We start from the raw sequence: 22,507 nt of genomic DNA on the forward strand, positions 1-22,507 counted from the left end.
GAAGAAGCTCCTGGCTCCTGGCTTTGGATCAGTGCAGCTCCAGCTATTGCAGCCAGTTGGGGAGTAAACCAGCAGATGGAAGACCCCTCTCTCTCTCTCTTTCTCTCTGTCTCTCTCTGTGTATGTGTGTGTAACTCTTTCAAATAAATAAATACATCTTTAAAAAAAAAAATCACACCGAGGACTTGACCTCTCACTTCTTAAGGACAACACTCTTTTGAAGTCTGGTCTTCTGTATCCATATGGTGAAGGTCTTGGTTGAGTTAGCAGAAGGCTGTTCTGAAGAGCATCTTTAGACAGAGATGTATCCCTCTACTTAGTAGTGAGTTGGGGTGCCCAGACCTAAGCAAAGGCACCTCTTCTTTCTCCACAGTGACATCTTCCCAGAAGACTTGTCTCTCTGTACTTCCATTGAGTTTAACACAGAGCCCAGGGGAGACCGGAAGTTCATGGCAATGCCGCTGTTCCTCATTCACCTCTCTGATGAACTGCCAGTCGAGACAGAGCCAAAGAAAGCTTCCCCCACTCCCCGACTCCCACCTTCTTTCTCATTCCCACGCTGGCGACCATGTCTTTCAGGGTGCTGTTTTGTTTTAGGATTCATTTGAAATGTAGAATTACAGAGAGAAAAGGGGACACAGAGAGAGAGAGAGAGAGAGAGAGAGAGAGAGAGAGAGAGAGAGGTGTCTTCCATCTGATGCTTTACTCCCCAAATGGCTGTGATGGCCAGGGCAGGACTGAGACAGGAGCCTGCAACTCCATCCGGGTCTCCCACACGGGTGGCAGGGGCCCAAGGACTTGGCCATCTTCCACTGCCTTCCCAGGTGCCTTAGCATTGAGCTGGGTGGGAAGTGGAGCAGCCGGGACCCATAAAGAATTCCGGCATCACAGGTGGTGGCTTAACCTGCTGTGCCACCATGTCAGCCTGTCGGGGTGCTGATTTTAAGTACATCAGCCTGACACTGGCCAACACAGCTCTGCTGGTTGGAAGGAATGTCCCTGAAATCCACTCTCCCTTCCTCCCCTGCTCTGTCTTGGCTGCAACCCTGGGATTCTGCTGTGGGTTTTCTTGCTCCCCTGAAACAAATCAACTCCCCCAACCTAAACTGCATCTTCCCAAACTCACCCGGCTTTGCTATTACACTCATTTTAACTAGCGTGGCTCTCCCCGGCCCCAACCGGGTAACTGTTTGCCGAGAAGCAGATGCCATCCATGGTAGCTGGCCAGGCTTGCTCTGTGCCCTGAAACCGCGGCCACTTTTCTTCTGTTGACTTGCCTGTTTTAAGTCACTTTCTTGCCCACTGACCTGAGCCGCCTATCAGGCCAAAGTGCCCGTGACTTCTGCCTCTGGGCTGACAACTCCACGGGCTGGGAATCAGGAGGAGGGGGACAGTAAAAGGCGCCACATCGCTGCGTCTGAGAATGGGGGAGGTGAGCAGAGTCATCCGCAATTAGCGGATAATTAGCGCTGCTGACCCTTGGGGCTCATCAGCGCTCCTGGGGCCAGCCCCCAGCAATCAGCCAGGGCAGGTCGAGAGTGTCAGGCCTGGGAATGAATAGGGCTCATCAGCGGAGCCGGAGCCAGGGAGCCAATCAGGGAAATTAATAGCAGAAGAGAGGCAGAGAACGCCGGGGAGGGAGACACAGACTGACAGACAGACAGACGGGACTGGGATACGGAATGAGAGGTGCGAGAGTTCATCAAACAGGACCAGGACTAGACATGAGGGCCAAAAAAGGGAGGATGGGAGAGATGGTGGGGAGAGGGGAGAGGCATGGACTGGTAGGTACGCGCCCAGAGTGGGCCCTCGAGGAGACTGCCCATAGAGGCGAGACCCGGACACCACGGAAGTCAACCCCTGAGGAGGGGTCGAGGAAGAAGGGGGAGAGCCCAGGTCAGGCGAGCTGAGACCAGAGGACTGGGTGCGCACCGGAAGACGCGACGGGAGATCCAGGGCCCGGTCCCAGTGACCCTCGGCCGAGCGCGCCCCCTGCCGTCCCCGCCTCGCCGCCCTCCCGCCCGCCGCCTCGGCCGCTCCAGGAGCCGGGCGGGGGGTGCCGCGGACGGAAAGGCACGCCCGAAGGAAGGGCTGGGGGTCCGACGGAGAGAGGGCGGCGGCCGCGATGGTCCGGCCCGGCCCGGCAGCCGGCACCCACGGGGCGCCCTCCCCGCCTGCCTCCCCGCGCCCCGGCCGCGCCCGGCCCAGTCGCCCCTGCGCTCCGGGCCGCCTCCCGCTCGCTCTCCGAGCCGGGCCGAGCCCGGGCCGAGTGGGCTGAGGAGGGGGCGGGCTGGGTGAAGCGAGGGGGACCGGCCCAGCAGCTGCCGCCGCCTTCTCGTCGGCCGCAAACTTTCACAAAGCGGCGTGTCCGGCCTCATCAATCTCCATTAATAATAGTTGGTTGGGCCGCGGGGGGCGGGCGGGGGTCCCAGGCCGGCCGGCCGGGCCGCTGGGAACGGGGCTGTGCGGAGGGAGCAGGAGCCGGGCGCGGCGGCGGCGGCGGGCGGAGGGAGGAAGTGGAGCGTAATTTGAGGAAGATGGATGAGTCCGGAGGGCGACACCCCCAGCCCGCCCGCTCGCCCGCCCCCTCCCTCCTTATGAGAGAGAGAGAGGGAGCGCGGCGCCGGAGCCACACTGCGCCGAGCCCGCGCCCCGCCGCCACCTCGGCCCGGGAGCCAGGGAGCGAGCCCCGCGTGTCCGCGCGGGGCGCCCGAGCCGCGGGGCGCACGGCGGCTCCCGGAGGGGAGCGCCCCGGGGCGGCCGCAGCTCCCCCGCGAGATGCAGAGGGCCGGCGGCGGCGGCGTCCCCGCGGGCAGCGGCGGGGGCGGCAGCGGCGGCGGGGGCCCCGGCACTGCCTTCTCCATCGACTCCCTGATCGGCCCGCCGCCGCCGCGCTCCGGCCACTTGCTCTACACCGGTTACCCCATGTTCATGCCCTACCGGCCGCTCGTGCTGCCGCAGGCGCTGGCCCCCGCGCCGCTGCCCGCCGGCCTGCCGCCCCTCGCCCCGCTCGCCTCCTTTGCCGGCCGCCTCACCAACACCTTCTGCGCGGGGCTGGGCCAGGCCGTGCCCTCGATGGTGGCGCTGACCACCGCGCTGCCCAGCTTCGCGGAGCCGCCCGACGCCTTCTACGGGCCCCCGGAGCTCGCCGCCGCTGCCGCCGCCGCCACTGCCTCCCGGAACAACCCCGAGGCGGGCGGCCGACGCCCGGAGGGCGGGCTGGAAGCCGAGGAGCTGCTGCCGGCCCGGGAGAAAGTGGCAGAAGCCCCGCCGCCCCCGCCTCCGCACTTCTCAGAGACTTTCCCGAGTCTGCCGGGTAAGTGCTGGGGCCGACCGGGGCGCCAAGCGGGAGGCGCGTTCACCTGGAAATCCCAGACGGGAACCTGCGTCTGCCTGGAGCCCTGGAGTCCCGCACCCCCAGCCCTCGTGCGGGGCCTGCCGGGCCGACTCCAGTTCAGTTCCGAACACCGCGTCTCTAGACACCCCCCACCCCACCGCGAGCCCCAACCCTGCGCTGTCCCTGGAGCGCCGGGAGCCTCAAAGACTTCCCGGCACCCGAGCCTCCCGGCCCTCGAGCCTCGGCTCCGTCTCCTTTCCCGAATTCCTTCATTTCCCTCCTCTACCAGGAGAGCAGGTGCAAGGCTGGGACCCCTAGGGTGAGGGGGTGTGGGGGCAGCTGTCAGCTCGGTTAGCAGAGGGCACGTTCCGCCTTCTGAGAAGATTGTATTGACCCCAAAGGAGTGGGATGGGCTCCGCAAGTGGCGGCGGTGGCTTTGCCTTAGTAGTAAGAGGTCACTTCTGAACTGGCAGCTTTAGAGCCCAGCCTCGAAGAACCAAGTAGGAGGTTAAACGGGTGCGCTGAGTTGGGCGTGGCCCGTAGACCTGGAGTTAGAATTCAGCCAAGATTCAGCTCAGGGATAATTCCAGAGCCCTGGGTGCTCCGTGGGGCAGTGTCCTCCCCCTTCCCGGGGGGGGGGCAGGTGTGATAAACCCAACTCCGTTCAGAATCGCTTCACTCAGATCACTCCACGCCAGAAAAGCTGTCTCCTATTCAGGGAGATCCAAGCGTCCTGAAATTGAAAGCTTACAAAATATAGTGGACCCTATTGAAGAAAAACAGGGGCCACGTGTGAGTGTGGGGCTGTGGGGCTTAAACTTATTTAGCATCGGGATGAATCCACCTCTGCGCACCGTTTGTTGCACCCAGCTTAGCAGGTGCAATGACCCCGGAGGCCTGGGGGCTGGCAAGGAGGAAGAGAGTCCTTTTGTCCTTTGCCAGGAAAGACAAATTCCTGGCCATAGGCTTCTGGGCGCTTTCTGACACTGTCCATAGCACAAGTCACTCTCCCAGACCCCAGGGGCTCCCAGGAGCCTTTCCTCCTTTCCCGTGTTAGCCTTGGACATTCTGGCCGCAGGGGAGGGAGGGCCAGCAGTTGCTTTCTTGCTTGTACCTGGTTGGACGGGGCGGATCCGGTGGCTGGAGTCAGAACAGCATCTCCTAAGGAGTCTCATAAGAAACAGAGCAGCAACTGGAAGGTAGGGGAGATGTCCACCAGCTAAAAGGGCCAGGAAGAGGGCCAATGTGGAAGCTGCGAGGCTGATCTTAAGACGGAAGGATTGGCACTGGGTGGTCCTAAGCAGAAAAGAGAACAAGGAGCTGGCTCTGGAGGCAATAGGATCTGGAGATAGAAGCAGACACAGCCGGGAGAGAGAGGAGCTGCAGGGAGTGAAGAGGGGGGAGACCTCTCCAGGGAGGGGAACTGAGGGGGCGTGCCCACACCATGGGAGAACAAGCGACTGGCCCTACCCCTTTGGGTCCCCTCAGTTCTTGTTTTGATTCACGTGTGTAATGAGGGCACTTTTCTGTAGCAAATGGGAATATTGGCTAGGACCGACAGGAATCAACAGAGGGAAACCCAGAAGAGAGCAGAGGAGAGGAAAGGACCAAAGGATGAGCCATCTACCGAGGATAGGAAGGAGGGAGCGTGCCTATTGGAAGGGGGCTTGTGGTCCAGGACAGAGTATCACTGGGCGGGGTGTTGGTTCTGTCTTTAGAGCATTGAGAGGGAGGTAAATAGGAATTCCAGGGCAACGGGGAAAAGTTGCCATGCTGGGAGTAGTTTTCTTTAAAGGTTTTTCAATACTGGGAGTGATGGGAAACTGGAATGTCAATGAAATGATGAAGGTGAGATCATCATCTGCAGAAAATGTTGGAAGCAAAAGGAGACCTGTGTTGTTCTTGGAGTGCAGGTAAGGATCTCTGCGTAGGATGTAGGGAAGGAGAGCTAACAGAGGGAGAATTTTGAGAAAGGGCGGGACCGGAGGTCACCACTCCTGCTGGGAAGAGATACCCAGGGAGGATTGTAGCAGAAGATGACGGTGGGGACTCTGACCCATGCTTGGCGCTCCCGGTCTCCTTCAGCACCAAGTCTGCCTCCCCGAGCCGCTCCGTCCACATCCCACTGCAGACCCAGGAATATTAAACATAAAGTCCACTGAGGGGTGATGACATGTAGCCCACGCTGAAAATGGTGGGAAACAAATACTCCTCCTTTTGCAACTGTATTTGAGTATTTGAGATGGAATAAGAGAGTTCTCTGCTGAGAATGAGGCAATGGAAACCTCAACGTTAGAGGAGTGTGGAGGAAGAATTCGATCTTTAAAATGGCAGTGCGTGGGTGACATTGGTCCGAATTATTAATCATTTATGTTTGTTTAGTGTCGTAAAATTACTAGCCCCTCCAAATGAATTAGAGCAAAGAAAGGCCAATTTGGGAAATGGTAAGTGTAGCTCTTTTCACAGGGAATTACAGGGTCTTTTTTTTTTTTTTTTGAGAGTTGATAGATACCCCTTTCTATGAGAATTGATGAAGAAAAAAGCAGAACTTCATTATGATTTATTTTACAGGGTTAGAGGCTGCATTAGTGAATGGAAAGAAGTCCTGTGTACAGAAATAATGGGTTTGAAAGGTACTGAGAGTGGTAGAATGAAAAGAATTTAGGTTTGGAGTGTGGGGAGCTGTGGAGCTGATCGGGGTAAGACTTTTAGCAGGAAGAGTGAAAAGGAGAGAATTTTGAGCTGGTGAGGAAGATTAAGGAAGAATCACAGAGCAGCCCAAAGTTGTGCTGGCACTAAAAGCATAATGCAAGCCTTGTATGTGATGAAGACGTTTTTTATTAGCCACTTCACAAAGGGAAAATTAAGTTTAATAATACATCTTATTCAACCCAGTATGTCCAACAAATGATTATTTCAATATTAATATCCACATTTTTAGTGGGAGCTTTCCTATCTCTTTTCATACGAAGGCTTCAAAATCCAGGGTTGAGTTGGCACTTGTAGCACATCTCCGTTTGGACCAGCCACGTGTCGGGTGGCCAGTACCCTCAGGGGGCTGCTGAGACCATGTTCCACAGGACCAGTCCAGAGAGCTGCAAGAACAGAGTCTTGGGACAGTGCGGGGAGGTAAAGGAGCTTTAGCTGGGGCAGGTGGTGAGTCCTCCCTGTATCAAACAGCAGGTAGAAGAGAGCCGTAGTTCCCCCTCTGCTGGGATGGTGTGTACCTGCAGGTGTATGTGGGTGCTGGCTGAGTGTCGAAGCTAACCTGTGCACAAGAGGCGGTGTAGATACACCTCCCAGATCCCAGGGGTGGCGTGGAGGCCACGGGCTGGGGCACGGATGAAAAACGCCATCTGTTTGGAGAAATGCTTTAAAGAAAACTTTAAATTGGGGATTTCTAGAGCAATGGTCCTTTCAGACAGGAGAACTTCAGGTTGTCTGCACACGAGAGCTGCAGAACCGGGGTGCAGTAGATTCCCCGCACACAGAGGGATAGCGCCAGCACCGGGCACGGTGAGGACAAGCAAAGACTGATCATCGGGGGTGACCGAGATGAAAAGAGAATGTGATGGGGACAAGCCTGAAGTCAATGTAGTGAACATTGTTGTAAAAAACAAACAAACAAGCAAAAAAAACTGAACAGGGAAAAGAGTTGCTAACTTCTGAGCAGAAATTGTCAGGAGTAATGGGAGCCCTGCCAGGGAACCCAGCCTGATGTCTGGGTGCTGGGACATTAGTTACAGTTGTCAAAATATCTGCAGTTGACTTAGGAGAGGCCCACGGGAACGGGAAGGTGACGTGGCACTGGAGACGTCTGTCGGAGAGGAGAGCTGCCTTTCGGGGGAGTGATGGAGGCGGGGAGTACGGTTCCCTGGAACTTCCCAGGAAGCGTGCACAGGGAGAGGGATGGCTGCACCGGCGGCGGCGGCGTTGTTAGAAAGGCAGCTGTCGCTTCTGCCGACGTCATCCCAGGAGCACTCACTGAGGCGTCCTGGCACAGGGGTCAGGCTCTGCTCTGTCGCTCCTTAGCTGTGTCACTTCGTTCAGCTCAGGGAACGTGTGTCGAGAGTCTGTTATGGACTTAGTGTGTTTGAGACCCTTCCGGAGAGTCACCCACGTCGCTTCTCTAGGCCTGGGCCCAGCGTTTTGGTCCAGATGATTTTTATCGTCCCTCTCAGTTCCCTCGGCCTCCGTGTTTCAAGCAGGGTTCTTAAGGCGGACTCCACGAAGCCCGTGTCAGGGGATCTGTTCACTGTGGGTGGGGGGGAAATTCCGCCTTCATTTTTGCTGACTTCTAACAGAGTTGGTCCTCTGGTGTGAGTGTAGGCCAGCAACCCTCCTTTCATCAGTGCGTGAGGGTTTTCTCCATCAGTGAAGGAAATCACAGGCATTCTCACACAGATCTAGAGTCCGTGAAGGGATATTGTTTAATAAACTAGCAAACAGGATTCTATCACCAATTCCGCTTCAGATAGTTGATAGCTTGTATTTTCATATAATTGGCTTCAGATGTTCTCCCGTGTATTCTGTGTCACACACCCGAAGGCGTTATTCCGAGAGGGGGTTCAAAGGCTTTTTCAGGCTGCTAGGGGAGTTCCTGGCCCTGAAGAGATGCACAGGCCTGGCTGAGACACAGCTCTCAGCAGTGGCCAGGACAACTGGCCTGGGAGGACTGGACCGGGATGCTGAGTTGCCTCGTGCCATACTGCGGGTGACGGTGCGAGAGAGGGCAGAGAGACGGGGTCTGCAGCGGCACACATGGCCACCGAGGCACATATGACAGGCGATTAGGCTGCTGGGTATGAGCCGCCTGCCCTGGGATTGGGGGGGGGGGGGAGGAATGAAAGGCACCTATTTTAGTTGGAAGGAGGAGTGCAACATTCTGAGGGAAGGGCTTTGCACTCAGATGCCACAAGAGGAAGCTACAGGCAAGAATCTGCCCTAAAAGTCATGTGGTGGGGGAGGATCTTTTCACTGAAACTGGCTAGGAGTTAGGAACCAGGAGAGGGGTCGCAGAATAGAGACAGACAGAGAGAGAGAGAGAGAGAGAGAGAGAGAGACTGCAACAGGAGTGCTGAGGACAGAGTTCCGTGGGAGCAGGGCAGTTTTATTTAAAAGGAGTAGGGAATGCCCTGTGCTAGGCAGGGGTGAAGGGGTGGGGGGCTGTAGGAACCAGTGAAAGGGACAGCGGCTGTGCAGGGGGTGCCGCAGCCACACAGGAGGCTGGCTCAGAGCGGCAGAGCAGGGGCTGGGAGGAGGGCACCTGCTTGGAGTGAGGTAGAAGGAAGATGACTGTGAGGGAGACAGGGTGAAGGGAGAGGGATTGTTGGATCTGGTGGGTGAAAGAGTGACCCCCACAGGCTGAAGCAGGGTGTCGTAGGAGGAGACCGCCCTGGCCATTGTGGAGGGACAGGGATGCTCCCCAGGGGATGAACCCAAGCATCAGTGTGAGAATCAGGGGCTGCAGGGAGGCGGGGAGACGAGTTATGAGCAAAAAGCACTCTGCACACGGGTGAGGGCAGGGTGAGGCAGGAATGCAGCTATGACCCCTCCGGGGGCGGGGGCGGGGGGAGTGGGAGGCAGAGTTCTGGACTGGGAGTCCTGGAGGGGGCGGGCTTTCATAGAAGTGGCGAGGATGGACTTGTGTATTGGCAGCCCCCGGGCCGAGAAGTGGTGTGGCGGCATGGGAGTGGGGGGGAGCCGGGCTGTCACTGTCCCCAGGGTGAAGGTAAGAAGGGTGCGGGAACGGATGACAGCAGACACAGTGCGGGTACATTACCTGGGTGGCCTTGGCCAGGACCTGTCTGTGTCCTGCCTCCCCAGTCAGTGAAATCTGGGATCTGGATTGGGCGCCCCCCACGGTTGTGTCTAGGGTTCCTTTATTAGTGAGTTAGTGTTCTTTTAAAGGCATCCTGAGCACAGGGCCTGGGGGAACGCTCTCCTTGCCGGTACTGGGTTGTTATGGTTGTGGGGAAGGAGGAGGGGCTGGGCTGTGGGGTGGCCAAGGAGTGGGGAAGTGGCATCTGTGCACACCTGTCATATTCTATGAGAGAGGAACACTTGATAAAGGCACTAGATCTTGTCTCGGCTAAAAAGATCTGGGATCCCGACTGGCTTTCCCTGGCCAGGATGGAGAACTGGTGCCGCGGGATCAGTCCCTGCCTCCTGTGTTGTTCCTCGCACTGATTCTACTTTGATGACAGGGTGTTGTGAGAATTCAGGTCCTACACGAACCCTTGACAGAGGCATGGGGCAGCAGAGGGCCACGCCCGGGCTCCGGTCAGCTGAGCTGGGCACGACCTCGGTGCCACAGGTTTTTCTGTGGCCCGCGGTGAAGTGCTGCTAACCTCCACAGTCTCAGCTTCCTCGGCAGTGAATGGGGGCGGTACCCCTCACTCCACAGGAGGAGCAGTTAGATGAGGTGCTCAGGAGGTGATCGCTATCGGCCTTGCACATCCGGCAGGCGGGGAGCCAACCTGGGAAGTCACTTGAGACGGATCTCCGTATGGGGGCGGTGTAGTTTGGGCGACACCGTCTGTGCTGGCGAGGACACACGTTTCTGGGGCGATGATGTAGACAGCACTGCACCCCGAGAACTGTTTATGGGGAGAGAACTCGGCACTCACTGGCAGGGACTTCCCAGCTGTCTCTGGCTCTTTCTCCCTCCGCTTGGCTTCCCTGGTGTCTCTTGAGTCCCGAGGCTGCCCAAGCCCCTCTGCTGCACCCACGGGGGCTTGTTCTCCCTTCCTCTCTCCTGAAGACCCTCCTCTCCTGTTTTTTTCTTCATCAGAATTCCTCTTCCTTCATATGTCTGATCTCAGATTGATGTTAGGAGCATAGTCATTGAATTAAACTAATTCACACTCAGGTGGATTAGGAGATTTTGAAAACTGCGAATGCATTTAGACTTGTGGGATTTTAGATGGTGTGACTTGGAAAAATTGTTCTGGAAGGGCACAGGAGCAGGGTGGAGACGCTTCCTTTCCCTGGGGTCGTGTGACTGTCACACCGACTTTCTCTGTTGTACGGTGCTCAACGCTGATTTAAGCTAACATGGGCATTTATGGATTCCTGTAGCTGCTAAGTATATAGTAGGTCCCAAAAGCTGTTCACAGGGTTTCCTTGCCCTCAGCCCGACTCCTTTCTCTACTTTCACTGTGTTTCCTAAGACAGCTTCCTTCATCAGTGAGAGGTAGGGGATGGTACAAACATATGCAGCTCTGAATCTTTTTTTTAAGATTTTTTTAGGGGCTGGCACTGTAGCGTCGCAGGTAAAGCTGCCACCTGCAGTGCCGGCATCCCATATGGGTGCCAGTTCGAGACCCAGCTACTCCACTTCTGATCCGGCTCTCTGCTATGGCCTGGGAAAGCAGTAGAAGATGGCCCAAGTCTTTGGGACCTTGTACCCACGTGGAAGACCAGGAAGAAGCTCCTGGCTCCTGGCTTTGAATTGGCTTAGCTCTGGCCATTGTGGCCACCTGGGGAGTGAACCAGCAGATAGAAGAACTCTCTCTCTCTCTCTCTGCCTCTCCTTCTCTCTGTAACTCTGACTTTCAAATAAATAAAATAAATCTTTTAAAAATTTATTTATTTATTTGAAAGGTAGAGTTACAGAGAGAGGGACATACAGAGAGAAGGGTCCTCCATCTGCTGGTTCACTCCCCAAATAGCCACAATGGCCGGAGCTGAGCCAATTCAAAGCCAGGATCCAGGAGCTTCTTTGGGGTCTCCTATGTGGGTGCAGGGGCCCAAGCACTTGGGCCATCTTCTACCGCTTTCCCAGGCCATAAGCAGGGAGCTGGATCAGAGGAGGAATAGCCAGGACACAAACTGGCACCCATATGGGATGTTGGCACTGCAGGCGAAGGGTTAGCCTGCTACACCACAGTGCCAACCCCTCTAAATCTTATTTTAAAAAATCCATTTATTTATTTGAAGGCCAGAGAGATGGAAAGAATGAAACACACACACACACACACAGAGAGAGAGAGAGAGAGAGAGAGAGAGAGAGAGAGAGATGCAGCCATCTCAAGTGGCATCTTTTTAAAAAAAAATTATTTATTTGAAAGACAGAGTTACAGAGAGGCAGAGAGAGAAGCCATCCATCTGCTGGTTCACTCCCCAGGTGGCCACAATGGCCAGAGCTGTGCCAATCCAAAGCCAGGAGCCAGGAGCTTCTTCTGGGTCTCCCATGTGGATGCAGGGGCTCAAGGACTTGGGCCATCTTTTACTGCTTTCCCAGGTCACAGCAGAGAGCTAGATCGGAATTGGAGCAGCCGGGACTCAAACCAGGGTCCATATGGAATACCGGCACTGTAAGGAGGCGGTTTTACCTGCTACGCCACAGTGTTGGCCCCTCAAGTGGCATCCTAACCACCGTGCTCATGCCCACTCCAGCTGTGTATTTCTACAATCCCAGGTTATGGCCCCAGTGGATTCTGGTGTGTATAAAACTCCAGGATGACTGAGACTAGTTTTAGTCATGGCCTTAGGAAAGCAGCACGTTGTAGCCCATCAGACCAGAGTCACAGGCCTACCCAAGGTGGGGACGGTAGAGAAATATGATTGACAGCCCCCTACCGCCAGGGGTACTGAGCAGTAGGGGAGGCACAGACCCTAAAGGAAGAGGACGCTGTTACCCTAACAAGACGGGAGTGGTCACTGTGCAGACAAAAACAGCCCTGGAGTGGGTAGAAGGGAAAGATCCCCCCTCTGAGCTCCCTGTCGGCACTGGAGAGGAACACGGCCAGGAAGGCCCAGCTCTCCACTGGCTAGAAGTGACGGACTCGTGGGAGTGCGGCTCCGAGGAGGGGCCTGGAGGGAGGAAGGCAGAGAGGGAAGTCAGTGGAAAAGTTGCCGCTCCTCAACCAGGCGGTTTGCACAAAGCAGCTCTATGGAGGGAAGAGGGAGAAAGCTGGCCTCAAAACAAAACTGATCCCATAGCTTGCAAATATTATTTTTAAAGTTAGAAAATATATTTTAAGGGGTTAGCGCCATGGCATAATGGGTTAAGCCACCACCTAGAATACCAGCATCACATGAGCACCGGTTCAAGTCCCGACTGCTCCACTTCTGATCCAGCTCCCTGCAAATGGCCTGGGAAAGCAGCAGAGGATAGCCCAAGTGCTTAGGTGTCTGCACCCACATGGGAGACCTGGATGAAGCTCCTGGCTTCTGGCTTTGACCTGGCCCAGTCTTAGCCATTGCTGCCATTTGGGGAGTGAACCAGCAGATGGAAGATTCTCTCTCTCTGTAATTCTTTCAAATAAATAAATAAATCTCCCTCTCTTTGTAACTCTGTCTTTCAAATAAATAAGAATAATTTTAAAAAACCTCTCTCTATCTCTCTGCCTCTCCTTCTTTCTCTGTGTAACTCTGACTTTCAAGTAAATAAATAAATCTTTTTGAAAATACATTTTAAAATAAAGGTATTAATGACTTATAAGATTACATCATAAAAACCAATATGGACATAAAAGATGGGAGAAAGATCCAGTGGGAATTTTGTTTTGGGAGTGATGGGAGAAAGAGCCCGATAAGGGCAGGTGACGTTTGGTGAGTGGGGCCTCGCCCATGGCAGTTTTAAGAGTCTCCTCTGAGTATGTTAAGTGCAGATATTAATTAGTAGTACTACTGTGGTGGGCAGAAAAGGCTGCGGTCTAAACTTGGACTTGGTAAGAAGAATGTTTACCTAATGAGGCATCTGAGAAGTGTGACTTCAGTGGGAGGGGACACAAGATGTTTTGGAAAGGAGAAAAAGAGCATTAACTAGAGACGTAGCAGACCAAGATACTGGACAAGGCACTCTCCCCAGCCACGCGACTCAGGAAACCATCTCACCATTCTCAAACCTTGTCTCCTTTTCCACCTGAAAGTAAGCTTACTTAACTCCCTTATTACTAACAGGAGAGATCCGCTGTACTTCCGCAAGTTGCTGATGATAAAATATGATAACAAACGTGGAAAGTACTCTGAGAAGTTAGGGTCTGGCAGGGGCGCTCCGGCAATGACAGTGTCGGCTCTGAGCCTGGGACAGCGGGGGGAAATCGCTGTGAACTTGTGGGGGCAGGGGGGGAGGCTCTGCGTGGCCGTGGCACGGGAAAAATTCTCACGCCAGTTAGAGTACAGAGTGCTGAGGGGTTGTGAGCAGAGTGGAGAGAGGGGAACAGTGACCACGCGTGTTCCTTAGTGCAGATAAAATGCCAGGGCAGAGCCGGGCTAAGCAGAACCGTGATAAACGGGGACGAGTGACAAAGGCAGGGTTAGAAACGGCGGGAGACAGTGCTGATCTGAAGAGAGCAGTCGTCCGGTGCTGTGCGTGGTGATGAAAGGCCAGAGTATGCTCTTCGAGGGATGACCTGCGTTTTCCGGAAGTGGATTCAGAGAGCAGAGAAGCTGACCCGGGAGGAAGCAGGGAGGTGGACCATGGCGGGGGGGGGGGGGGGGGGCACGCTTTCTGATGCCTGTTGGGGGCAGTGTTGGGCAGCTGTTCTTGAAGCGCAGTCCGACCCAGGGGCCTTGTCTTCTGTGACAGAGTGGGAGTGACTGCTGAGTGGGGGACGGCCCCCCCCGGGGGGGGGGGCAGCGGCACTCCTGCAGCTGGGCGTCTGAGGTGCTGCGTGCGTCCCCTGGGTGGCTCTTGGGTGTCCCTGGACCACCCCTGTAGACCGTGTGGGTCTGGTGCTGTGTGTTCCTTATGCGGGAGGACTCTTACTGGGAGTCTTTGGTCCTTGATTTCTTCCCCTGCCTGTCCTGACTCCTTACCCAGGTGGGTCTCCCCGCTGTGTGTAGAGGGCAGGAAGGTTGCGTGTGAGGGGATCCCGGAGCCCGAGTGCCGCCCCAGCAGGAACTCGATCATCGTGGGTCAGTCCTTAGGATCACTGGTTCTTAGGGTAACAGCTACCACCAGAATTCCCACTAACTCTGTGTCTTTCCAAATGACCAGTCTGGCCCACAGCCGTGCCCCCTGGCCAGACTTCTCGCAGGCCCAAGTTTCATCTTGCTGACAGCAGTCCCACCAGAATCGTTCTTTTCCATGTAAAAGTTCCAATGAAGTCTGGTTTTGTTGATCAGATTTTTTATTCGGATCAACCCATTCCAGCATCGACAGTTGGAAATTTACTTTCAATGCATAGCAGAGCTACGAAGTCCAATTGTTCTACATCAAAGTTTGCAAGATAGAAATTTACAAAACAGAAAACAAAGATTGACCTCTTCTGTCAGTGTTTCCTCAAGAATAAACTTGTACGTGCAATTTTTTGTTTTGTTTGGCTTTTTTTTTTTATATATCATTAGTGTTCACTGTAAGTCAGAATAAAGAACGTGTTTTGCGTTTCTGTCTCAGTGAACCTGGGAGAAGACAGCAAGTGGTTTTGGGGTGGCTGCCCCTGGCCACCGGCTCCTCCGCCTGTGTCCATCGCCGTGGGGGTGGCGTCCTGACGGTGGGGCAGAGAACAGGTGGCAGGGCTGAAGGTGTTGCTTGGCTCCAAATGTAGCAGTGTTGTGCGGGCAAGGGGCGTTTTCACTAAAACTCCAGGTGCTGTCTCTCCTCTGAAAGCCTTGTCAGCCCTCTCATCTCCTCGGACACATTTAATTCTTCCGCCGCTCGCTGTCCCCACCCGCCTCTCGCTCCAGTCCTCGCTCCTGCTCTGGCCTCTCCTTGCTCTCCCGCTCCTCCTGGGTCTCACCCGCTGCCCCAGATGCTCTCCTCTGAGGCCGCTGGCTGTGCTCCCCTCTCTGTCTCTGTCTTCTGGCACCCCCCCACCCCAAAGCCCGGTTCCCAGAGTTGCTTATCAGAGTCCTCAGTGGTGGATGGGAAAGCCTCAGACAGAAACTCCTGCCCCTAGCGTTCAGCATCGCACCGGGATCAAGTGTCACAGAGAGGCTGTGAACCCGCACTCCTCGTGGGGCTTCCAAAGCGGTGCCGAGGGTGGCCGCGCGCACGCAGGCGTGCCTTTATGGATGTCTGAAGACAGAGGGATGGATGACAGGCTCTGAGGAGGGCCCTGCCAGATCGGGGAACCTGGGAGCTCATCTCAGTCACTATCAATTTAGATTTATTGGCCATCCCCTGGGTGCTGGGAGCAGTACTAAATGATCTCATCCGTCAAGCCCGAGATCCAGTTTCTGCCCTTTTAGCATAATTTAAAATATTGTAACATTGGGCTGAGTTTTTATAGTCTTTTGCTGTTCTGTTAATTCTTTACTATAAATTGGGCTTCAAAAATTAAAATTGGAGCATTTGGTAAAGGTGGGACTGTCCTTCATTTTATTTAGCGCTCAATGGACTTTTTTTTAAAGATTTATTTATTTATTTGAAAGGCACAGTTACAGCAAGGCAGAGACAGAGAGAGAAAGAGATAAACAGAGAGAGAGGTCTTCCATCCACTGGTTTACTCCCCAATGGGCCGCAATGGCCAGAGCTGTGCCGATCCAAAGCCAGGAGCCAGGAGCTTCTTCCAGCTGCACTCCCACGTGGGTGCAGCAGCCCAAGGACTTGGGCCATCTTCTGCTGTTTTCCCAGGCCATAGCAGAGAGCTGGATTGGAAATGGAGCAGCCAGGACTTTAACCAGCACCTGTATGGGATGCTGGCACTGCAAGCGGTGGCTTTACCCGCCATGCCATGGTGCTTGCCTCTCAATGGACTTTTAAGCTCTAGAGATTTCCACGGTGTGTGCGGGGTCCCCTCCAGCATAGGTGAGATCCAAGGCTCACAGGACAGTGGGGAGGATGGTGACCGCGGGCAGGGTGTCTCAGGGAGCAGGATCGCAGGGAGTATCTTAGGAAGGGACAGAGATGGCAAGAGAGAGAGGGAGAGGGAGGAAGAGTGCTCACCTGTGCTTGGAGAGAGTTTCTCCCATTAGTCAGCAAACGTTCGCTGAGGCCCTGCTCTGTGCAAGTCGTTTTCAAGATGCTGAAGATACAGCAGTGCAGGAAACGTATTCAGTTCCTGTCTGCATGAGGCGTCCACTCGAGTTGGGAGAAGCAGCCGATGAAACAAACGGATCCAGCTGGTGGCGGGTGCTATAGCAACAAGGCAGCGAGCGCTGGAGGGTTTCTTCCTAAGGGCTGACGAGGGAAGGTCTCAGTGGTCAGGTGGAGACCTGGAGGCGGTCGGTCGGGAGTGAGCCTGTGCAGAGACCAGAGACCGAGGTGAACCACCTAACATTCCAGACACGGGGAAGGGGGAGGGAGGCAGAAGTGGGAAGCCAGCTAGGAGACGCCAGGGAACCAGGGCCCAGGTGCTGGTGACTGGGGCCAGCTGGAAGCAGAGGAGGTGGTGAGAAGGCTTGGGCTCTGGGTTTATTTGCAGGGCAGCAGCACTAAAGGGATTTGTTCCTGGCTGGATGTGGGTGGAGAGGGAAGTTTGGCTTCGAGGTGGGTGGAGCTCCCATTGCGATGAGGAAGACGTAGCTAAGATGGGGAAGAACTCGTCTGGGGGGCAAGAGCAGCGGTTTGGTGTGTGTGTGTGTATGGGGTGGGGGGTGATGTTTGAGTTCTGAGGAAGCGGGAGATAGTGTGGGGATAATGCGCCCTGATTGGGATGAAGGGGGAAACCCCGGATGTGAGTCTTGCAGGGAACAAGGATTTGGCTGGGGATGAAGGTGATCAGCAGGAGGAGTGTGTGACCTGTGGATGCTGCACAGACACAGGGCGCCGGGGACACGCGGCCGAGATGTGGCGAGAACAGGGACCGTTGCTGGTGAAAAGCAACGGATAGGAGGGAGCCTAAGCTGGGCACTGGGGCACTCAGGTATCAGGAGCTTAGATGAGGAATGAAACACCCCCAGAAGAAAGGGTGAGGGTCAAAACCCCCTGCAGGGGTGGAGAAGCCAACTGGGATGGAGCCAGTGACGTGGACAGGGGCTGAGTCCTGGCCTCTACGGAAAATGTCGCTGTGGCTCTTTGGGAAAAGGAGCGGGTATGGACTGCAGTGGTGAGGGGGAGAGGAGACTGCAGGTGACTGGGCTGGCCCTGGCGGCTGTGGGCAGGGGGGCAAGGTCGGGGAGAACCCTGGAGCTCTGCCTGAGGGAGCTGTCCCCCCCCCATCTACACTGCCACCACGCGCACGTGCGCACACACACACACACACACACACACACTTAGTGTTCCTCTGTACCCTGAATTTGCTTCACTTCGAGCTGTATTCTCAACCCGAGTGTGCTTGGGAGTGTACCTGCCTGTGGGGTCGGTGCAGACAGACACCGCCGCGGACGTTCCGAGTCCCGGTGAATCTCGGGAGGGAGCCGACTATTCCGTTTGTAGGTTATCCATGTTTCTCCTGTTCTCTTGCCTGTCTTGTGACTTTTTGTTGTGTCACAGCTCTTTGGTTCTTTGGGCAGGAAACAAGGGAGTTTGTAAAACTTGAACACTGAAAACACTTGTAATACGTTATTTGTAGTCCTGATAAAAACATCAGTGAATAAGTAGGTAAAAACCAATGGTTGTGTTAACTTTATTATTAGGTATAGATTAAAGTGTTTATGTGCCTGTGGTTACAAATAATCAATAATCTACTAAATGAGTCAACAATTTTTTTTTTTTTTTTTTTTTTTGGTCATTGCCAATTCTGCATTTTCCCTTGTTGCACTTGCGCTTCTTCCTCCTCTTCCCACGTTCCCTGCAGTCCTAGCTCAGGGCCGAAAGCAGCTGTCTGTGCTGCCCAGGCAACCTTGGCCAGGACAGAGGGAAGGTGGGAAGGCGATGACATCACTTTAAAATGAAGGAGAAGGACTGCAAGGGGAGTGGAGGTGGAGGGGTGGGGAGACCACGTCACAGAGGGACAAATCTGGCCAGATGCGGTGGGTGGTCTGTTATAAGAACCTGGGAGGGGCTTCCCAGGAAACCTCCTGTCTCCAAGTCCCTTGAAAACATTTCTTGGGCCCAGATATGGGGTGGGGCCGGATGGACCTGAAGGTGCCATCTGTGACTCCAGATCTGGTGAGGAGGGAAGGAAGGAAAGGCAGAGTCGCGGTTAGGAGGCAGCTCTCGCCAGCGAGGCCAGACGAGGACTCCTGGGACAGCCGCAAAGGCCACAGCCCCGGGCCATTCCCCTGCATGGCTCCGCTCCCCCCACAGCGGCTTCCAAAGTGCCCAAGCCGGCTCCCTCACGGCTTCATCCTGGGACCTGAGGCCGCAAGGGCTGCATTTGCAGAGTGGAAGGCAGGGGCCTTGGTCTCTGGGTCTGGACAGAGCGGGGAGGTGGCAGGCAGGGAGGAGCTGGGGCAGTGGGGATGCCGAGGTCCCTCCCTGTGCACTTACTGCCTCCCCTCTTCCCCGTAGAGAATCCGTGCTGGTTAATACCTTTCTTCCCATCTGTCTCCCCTAAACCTCCCACCTGGACATTCTGCCCCCTGCCTCCTCCCCCATCACCCTCTGCACGCCCATCACCTCTTCCTGCGGCTTCTCTCGGATCCCTGGCCATGGCCCCTTGTGCCCCCCCCCCCCAAGCTGCCTGTCTCTGCCTTGCCCTACCCATCGGTTTTTCACTCCCCACAGCGGAGGGCAAGGTGTACAGCTCAGACGAGGAGAAACTGGAAGCCCCTGCAGGAGACCCGGCAGGCAGTGAGCAGGAGGAAGAGGGCTCCGGCGGTGACAGCGAGGACGACGCTTTCCTGGACAGTGCTGCAGGGGGCCCTGGGGCTCTTCTGGGACCTAAGCCGAAGCTGAAGGGGAGTCTGGCGACTGGAGCTGAGGAGGGGGCGCCAGTGGCGGCTGGGGTCACCGCTCCTGGGGGGAAGAGCCGGCGGCGCCGCACGGCGTTCACCAGCGAGCAGCTGTTGGAGTTGGAGAAGGAATTCCATTGCAAGAAGTACCTGAGCCTGACAGAGCGCTCCCAGATCGCCCACGCCCTGAAGCTCAGTGAGGTGCAGGTCAAGATCTGGTTCCAGAACCGCCGGGCCAAGTGGAAGCGCATCAAAGCCGGCAACGTGAGCAGCCGCTCCGGGGAGCCCGTGCGCAACCCCAAGATCGTTGTGCCAATTCCCGTGCATGTCAACAGGTTTGCCGTGCGGAGCCAGCACCAACAAATGGAGCAGGGCGCCCGGCCCTGAGCGGCCCCACAAGGACTTCAGAAGGCAGAGGATCCGCCCCGAGCCTGTGCAGCCTGAGCCAGGTTCTGTGGGCCCGAGGGGGCTCCTGGGCTGCGATGCTGCTCTGGGAGTGGGGCCCACTGGGCAAGGCCCCCAGCCCCAGGGATGCTCCCCCAGAACCTGTTCCAGGGACCTAGAGGACCAGGGGCTGCAGTCAGAGGGACTGATGTGGACTCCTGGGGAGCAGCTCTGACTGGGAAGAGGAATCCAGTGTGAAACCTGGCCAAGCGGACCACACTCTTATTTATTTTGTGTAAAGTTTGTATATACGGAGCGATGTCTCTGTCTGCAGCCAAGAGAGGGCCTGGGAAAGTTGTTTCTTTGATCCTCAGCCAATCTGTTGCAATGCTACTTTGGGGCAGGCACACTCTTTAGTGAAATGCAGCTCTCTGTCCCGCCCCCAGACATTCCTGCACACACACACACACACACACACACACACACACACATACCCGCCATGTAAGCTACCTCCACTCCTGTGCCCATCCACTACCCACCCCTTCAGCTCCTGCTCTGATCCTGCCACTTCGTCCCCTCTCCCCATCACACAGGTGGAATTCTTCATTTCTGTGCCCTCCTCTCCCGAGGACTTGGCAGGCTTCGGGATGCAGATTCGCTGCCTTCGTGTTCCGAAAGGAAACGGAATCCTTGACCCTGGCCTAGCTGGGGTGCGTCCAGGTCATCGGGTAGGGTCCCGCCAGTCGGTATCCCCTGGGGCTCATTAATAAGTGGTCTCCTCTGGGAAGGACATTGATACTCCAGATGCAAGGGCCTGGGGGAAAGGGCTCAATTTCAGCTTTCTGTTGCTACAGCTCATGCTGTATCTGAAGCAGGGGATGCCACCGCCTCTTCTGAGACAGGAGAGGAGCCACTGCAGAGTGCATGGCCCAGAAGCAAACCTGTGACGGATCTGGAAGGGTGGGGACTGGAGGGAGGCCATGGAGATGGAGTTCGAGGCTTTGGGATTGGGATTCTGTGAGCAAACACAAGGAGCGGGGTGCACAGCCCAGCGGGGTACACAGAAACCAGCTGAGGTTGGCATCGGGGTGACCTGCGGTGATGTGAGTGGACAGCGAGCCAAGGCAGAGAACAGTCAGGGAGAGGAGGAACAGGCAGGCTGCAAGCCAGCCCAGGAAACTCAGGAAGTCACGGTGTGAAGGTCAGGGAGGGGAGGGATGCACGCCCGAGTCGGACCCGGCCCACTGCCCCCCTGTCCTCAGAGGGCCAATGCTGGCTGTTCCCAACCCTGGGCCGGCCGGCTCGTCGATGCTGCTCACTCCAGCAGGTGCTGAACCCCTCACAAGGCTGAGCGGCCTCTCCCTGGGGTGGAGGGGGAGCGAGCACCGGACGGAAAGGCCGCACACGTGGGGCACTCACTGCACTCTCCTGCCTTTACCTAAGCTGACTGCCCCCGGGGAGTCTGGAGGCGACTGTTGCTAACATTTTCTGAACCCAGGAACCCAGTCCTTCACGTGCCCCTGACCCCTCTATTCTGCCCTTATCTATGTGGAAGGCTCTTATCCGTCTTGCAGAAGGGGCTGTGGACTGAGAAATAAAGTCTGGTTTCCTCTCTGGACGGTGTTCCTGGGTGATTTACCTCCACACAGGCAGGTGCCCATGCACGGAGCGCCGGCCCCCACAGCCACATCCGTGAGGTGTTTCAGGAGCAAAGTGGTTCCAGGCATGGGACAGAACAGCAGACTTTCTCAGCCAACCAGGACCCTAACTTGGCAAGTGCTTGTTGTTCAATAACCAGCCGGGAGTGGGGGGTGGGGGGTGGGGGTCCATCCCCAGATCGGTCTTCAAGAATAACAAAGGGATCCAGTCGGAAGGGAAAGCAGGGGGCTCTGGGTCCTGCCCCCCCACCCCCAGCTTGACTTGGCCAGATGCTGGTAGGAGTTAAGGTGGCTGATTACCACCCGTGACCCATCTCCTCCCCTAGGCACAGGCACAGCTACACAGAAACACAGCTGACCCGCGCCCCGGCCAATCAGACAGGGACAGCTGCCGAGTCCTCCCGGCGCTGTGCACCTGGCCGTGTGAGGTGGCCCCTGGAGTCCGAGGAAGTGGGCGAGGCCCATGCCCTCTCCTTGAGCTGGCAACGGTGGCAGGGCCGGCTGGCAGAGCTTTCTGAAGGTGCAGGGGTGAGGTGCGGCGCATGGAAGCAAGGAGCTCTGATCCTCTCTGGGTGCCTCGTGCCGTGCAGCCAACGGCGAGGGAAGCCTGGGCGCCAGCTCAGCCCGAGGAGTCGTCTGCACGGGGATGGCTGCCTGGGACCCCCACTGCTGGATGAGGGGCGAATTCTCAGAACACAGAGCCCAGGGGAGAGCAGGGGGAGGCCAGGAGCGCGCTTGGTGGTGGTGGTGGTGGTGGTGGTGGTGGTGGTGGTGGGGCAGCCAGCAGAGGGCACGAGGCCGCACACGCAGTCTGTTTATTGGCTCATCATACACGCACACCGAGTATGTACACAGACATAAATATTCCAATGTACAAATGTTACATGGGACTCGCAGGCCAGACCCCGCCACTCGGCCCGCACGCCTAGGCTGGGCCCTGTCCTCCTCCACGGGAGGCTGGCCCTGGGAGGGCGGGGTCTGGAGGAGGGAGAGGTCCTGCTCCCCTCTCCTCACAGGCACCTCCAAAGGGTCCCGTCCCTCCTCAGCGGCACCTCAGGGCAGGGGGCTGCACACCACACTCCCACTCTCTGCAGCGGCTTAGAATCCCAAACCTCTCCTTGGCTCGCCGGCCCCTCTGGGTTTCCTCGCTGCCCGTCCTGGCTTCTCCACCTCTGTGCCCTGGCCACACATGGAGTCCTTCCGGCCCCTCTGCCCTCTCCTTGGGCCTCATAGGAGGCTAGGGCTCCGGTGCAGCTCAGCAGAGGGGTTGGGGCCGTTGGCCGGATCTCTGCCGGAGGCGGGGGCCAGGCTGCAGCCCTCCCCAGGGCAGCCGTGCTGGAGGAGGATGTCCGCGCACTCCTGGCTGCCGGCCCGGCGGGCGTATGCCAGCGGCGTCAGGCCCCGGGCGTCCCGGCTCCTCACGTCCACCCCGTACTGCAGGAGAGAGCACATGGTCACA

At 56.5% G+C, this 22,507-nt stretch overlaps 2 protein-coding genes across 10 annotated transcripts in view; one reads left to right on the forward strand and one right to left on the reverse strand.

The window, feature by feature from the left end:
* Window positions 1-1,397: 1,397 nt before the first annotated feature.
* On the forward strand, window positions 1,398-22,156 carry GBX1 (gastrulation brain homeobox 1). Its single transcript, XM_070077322.2, has 2 exons — window positions 1,398-3,316; window positions 18,840-22,156. Exons 1-2 carry the CDS (start codon window positions 2,779-2,781, stop codon window positions 19,391-19,393), a joined length of 1,092 nt encoding a protein of 363 aa, XP_069933423.1. The 5' UTR covers window positions 1,398-2,778; the 3' UTR covers window positions 19,394-22,156.
* The window catches only part of AGAP3 (ArfGAP with GTPase domain, ankyrin repeat and PH domain 3), a 52,769-nt gene continuing 52,107 nt past the window's right edge, over window positions 21,846-22,507 (reverse strand). For all 9 annotated transcript variants that reach the window (XM_070077314.2, XM_070077316.2, XM_089299517.1 and 6 more), the window contains one exon: window positions 21,846-22,482. In XM_070077314.2, coding sequence (XP_069933415.1) covers window positions 22,276-22,482 — 207 coding nt within the window. In that variant the 3' untranslated portion in view covers window positions 21,846-22,275. The remainder of the gene's footprint in view (window positions 22,483-22,507) is intronic.

The sequence above is a fragment of the Oryctolagus cuniculus genome, chromosome 7 (assembly GCF_051225735.1).
Source record: "Oryctolagus cuniculus isolate XC-2025 breed Fujian yellow rabbit chromosome 7, ASM5122573v1, whole genome shotgun sequence".
Taxonomy (NCBI): Eukaryota; Metazoa; Chordata; class Mammalia; order Lagomorpha; family Leporidae; genus Oryctolagus; species Oryctolagus cuniculus.

Coding starts and splice junctions, on each gene's coding strand:
- GBX1 (XM_070077322.2), top strand. CDS start 2,779: ATGCAGAGGGCCGGCGGCGGCGGCGTCCCCGCGGGCAGCGGCGGGGGC. Junction 3,317..18,839: donor GACTTTCCCGAGTCTGCCGG/GTAAGTGCTGGG, acceptor CACTCCCCACAG/CGGAGGGCAAGGTGTACAGC.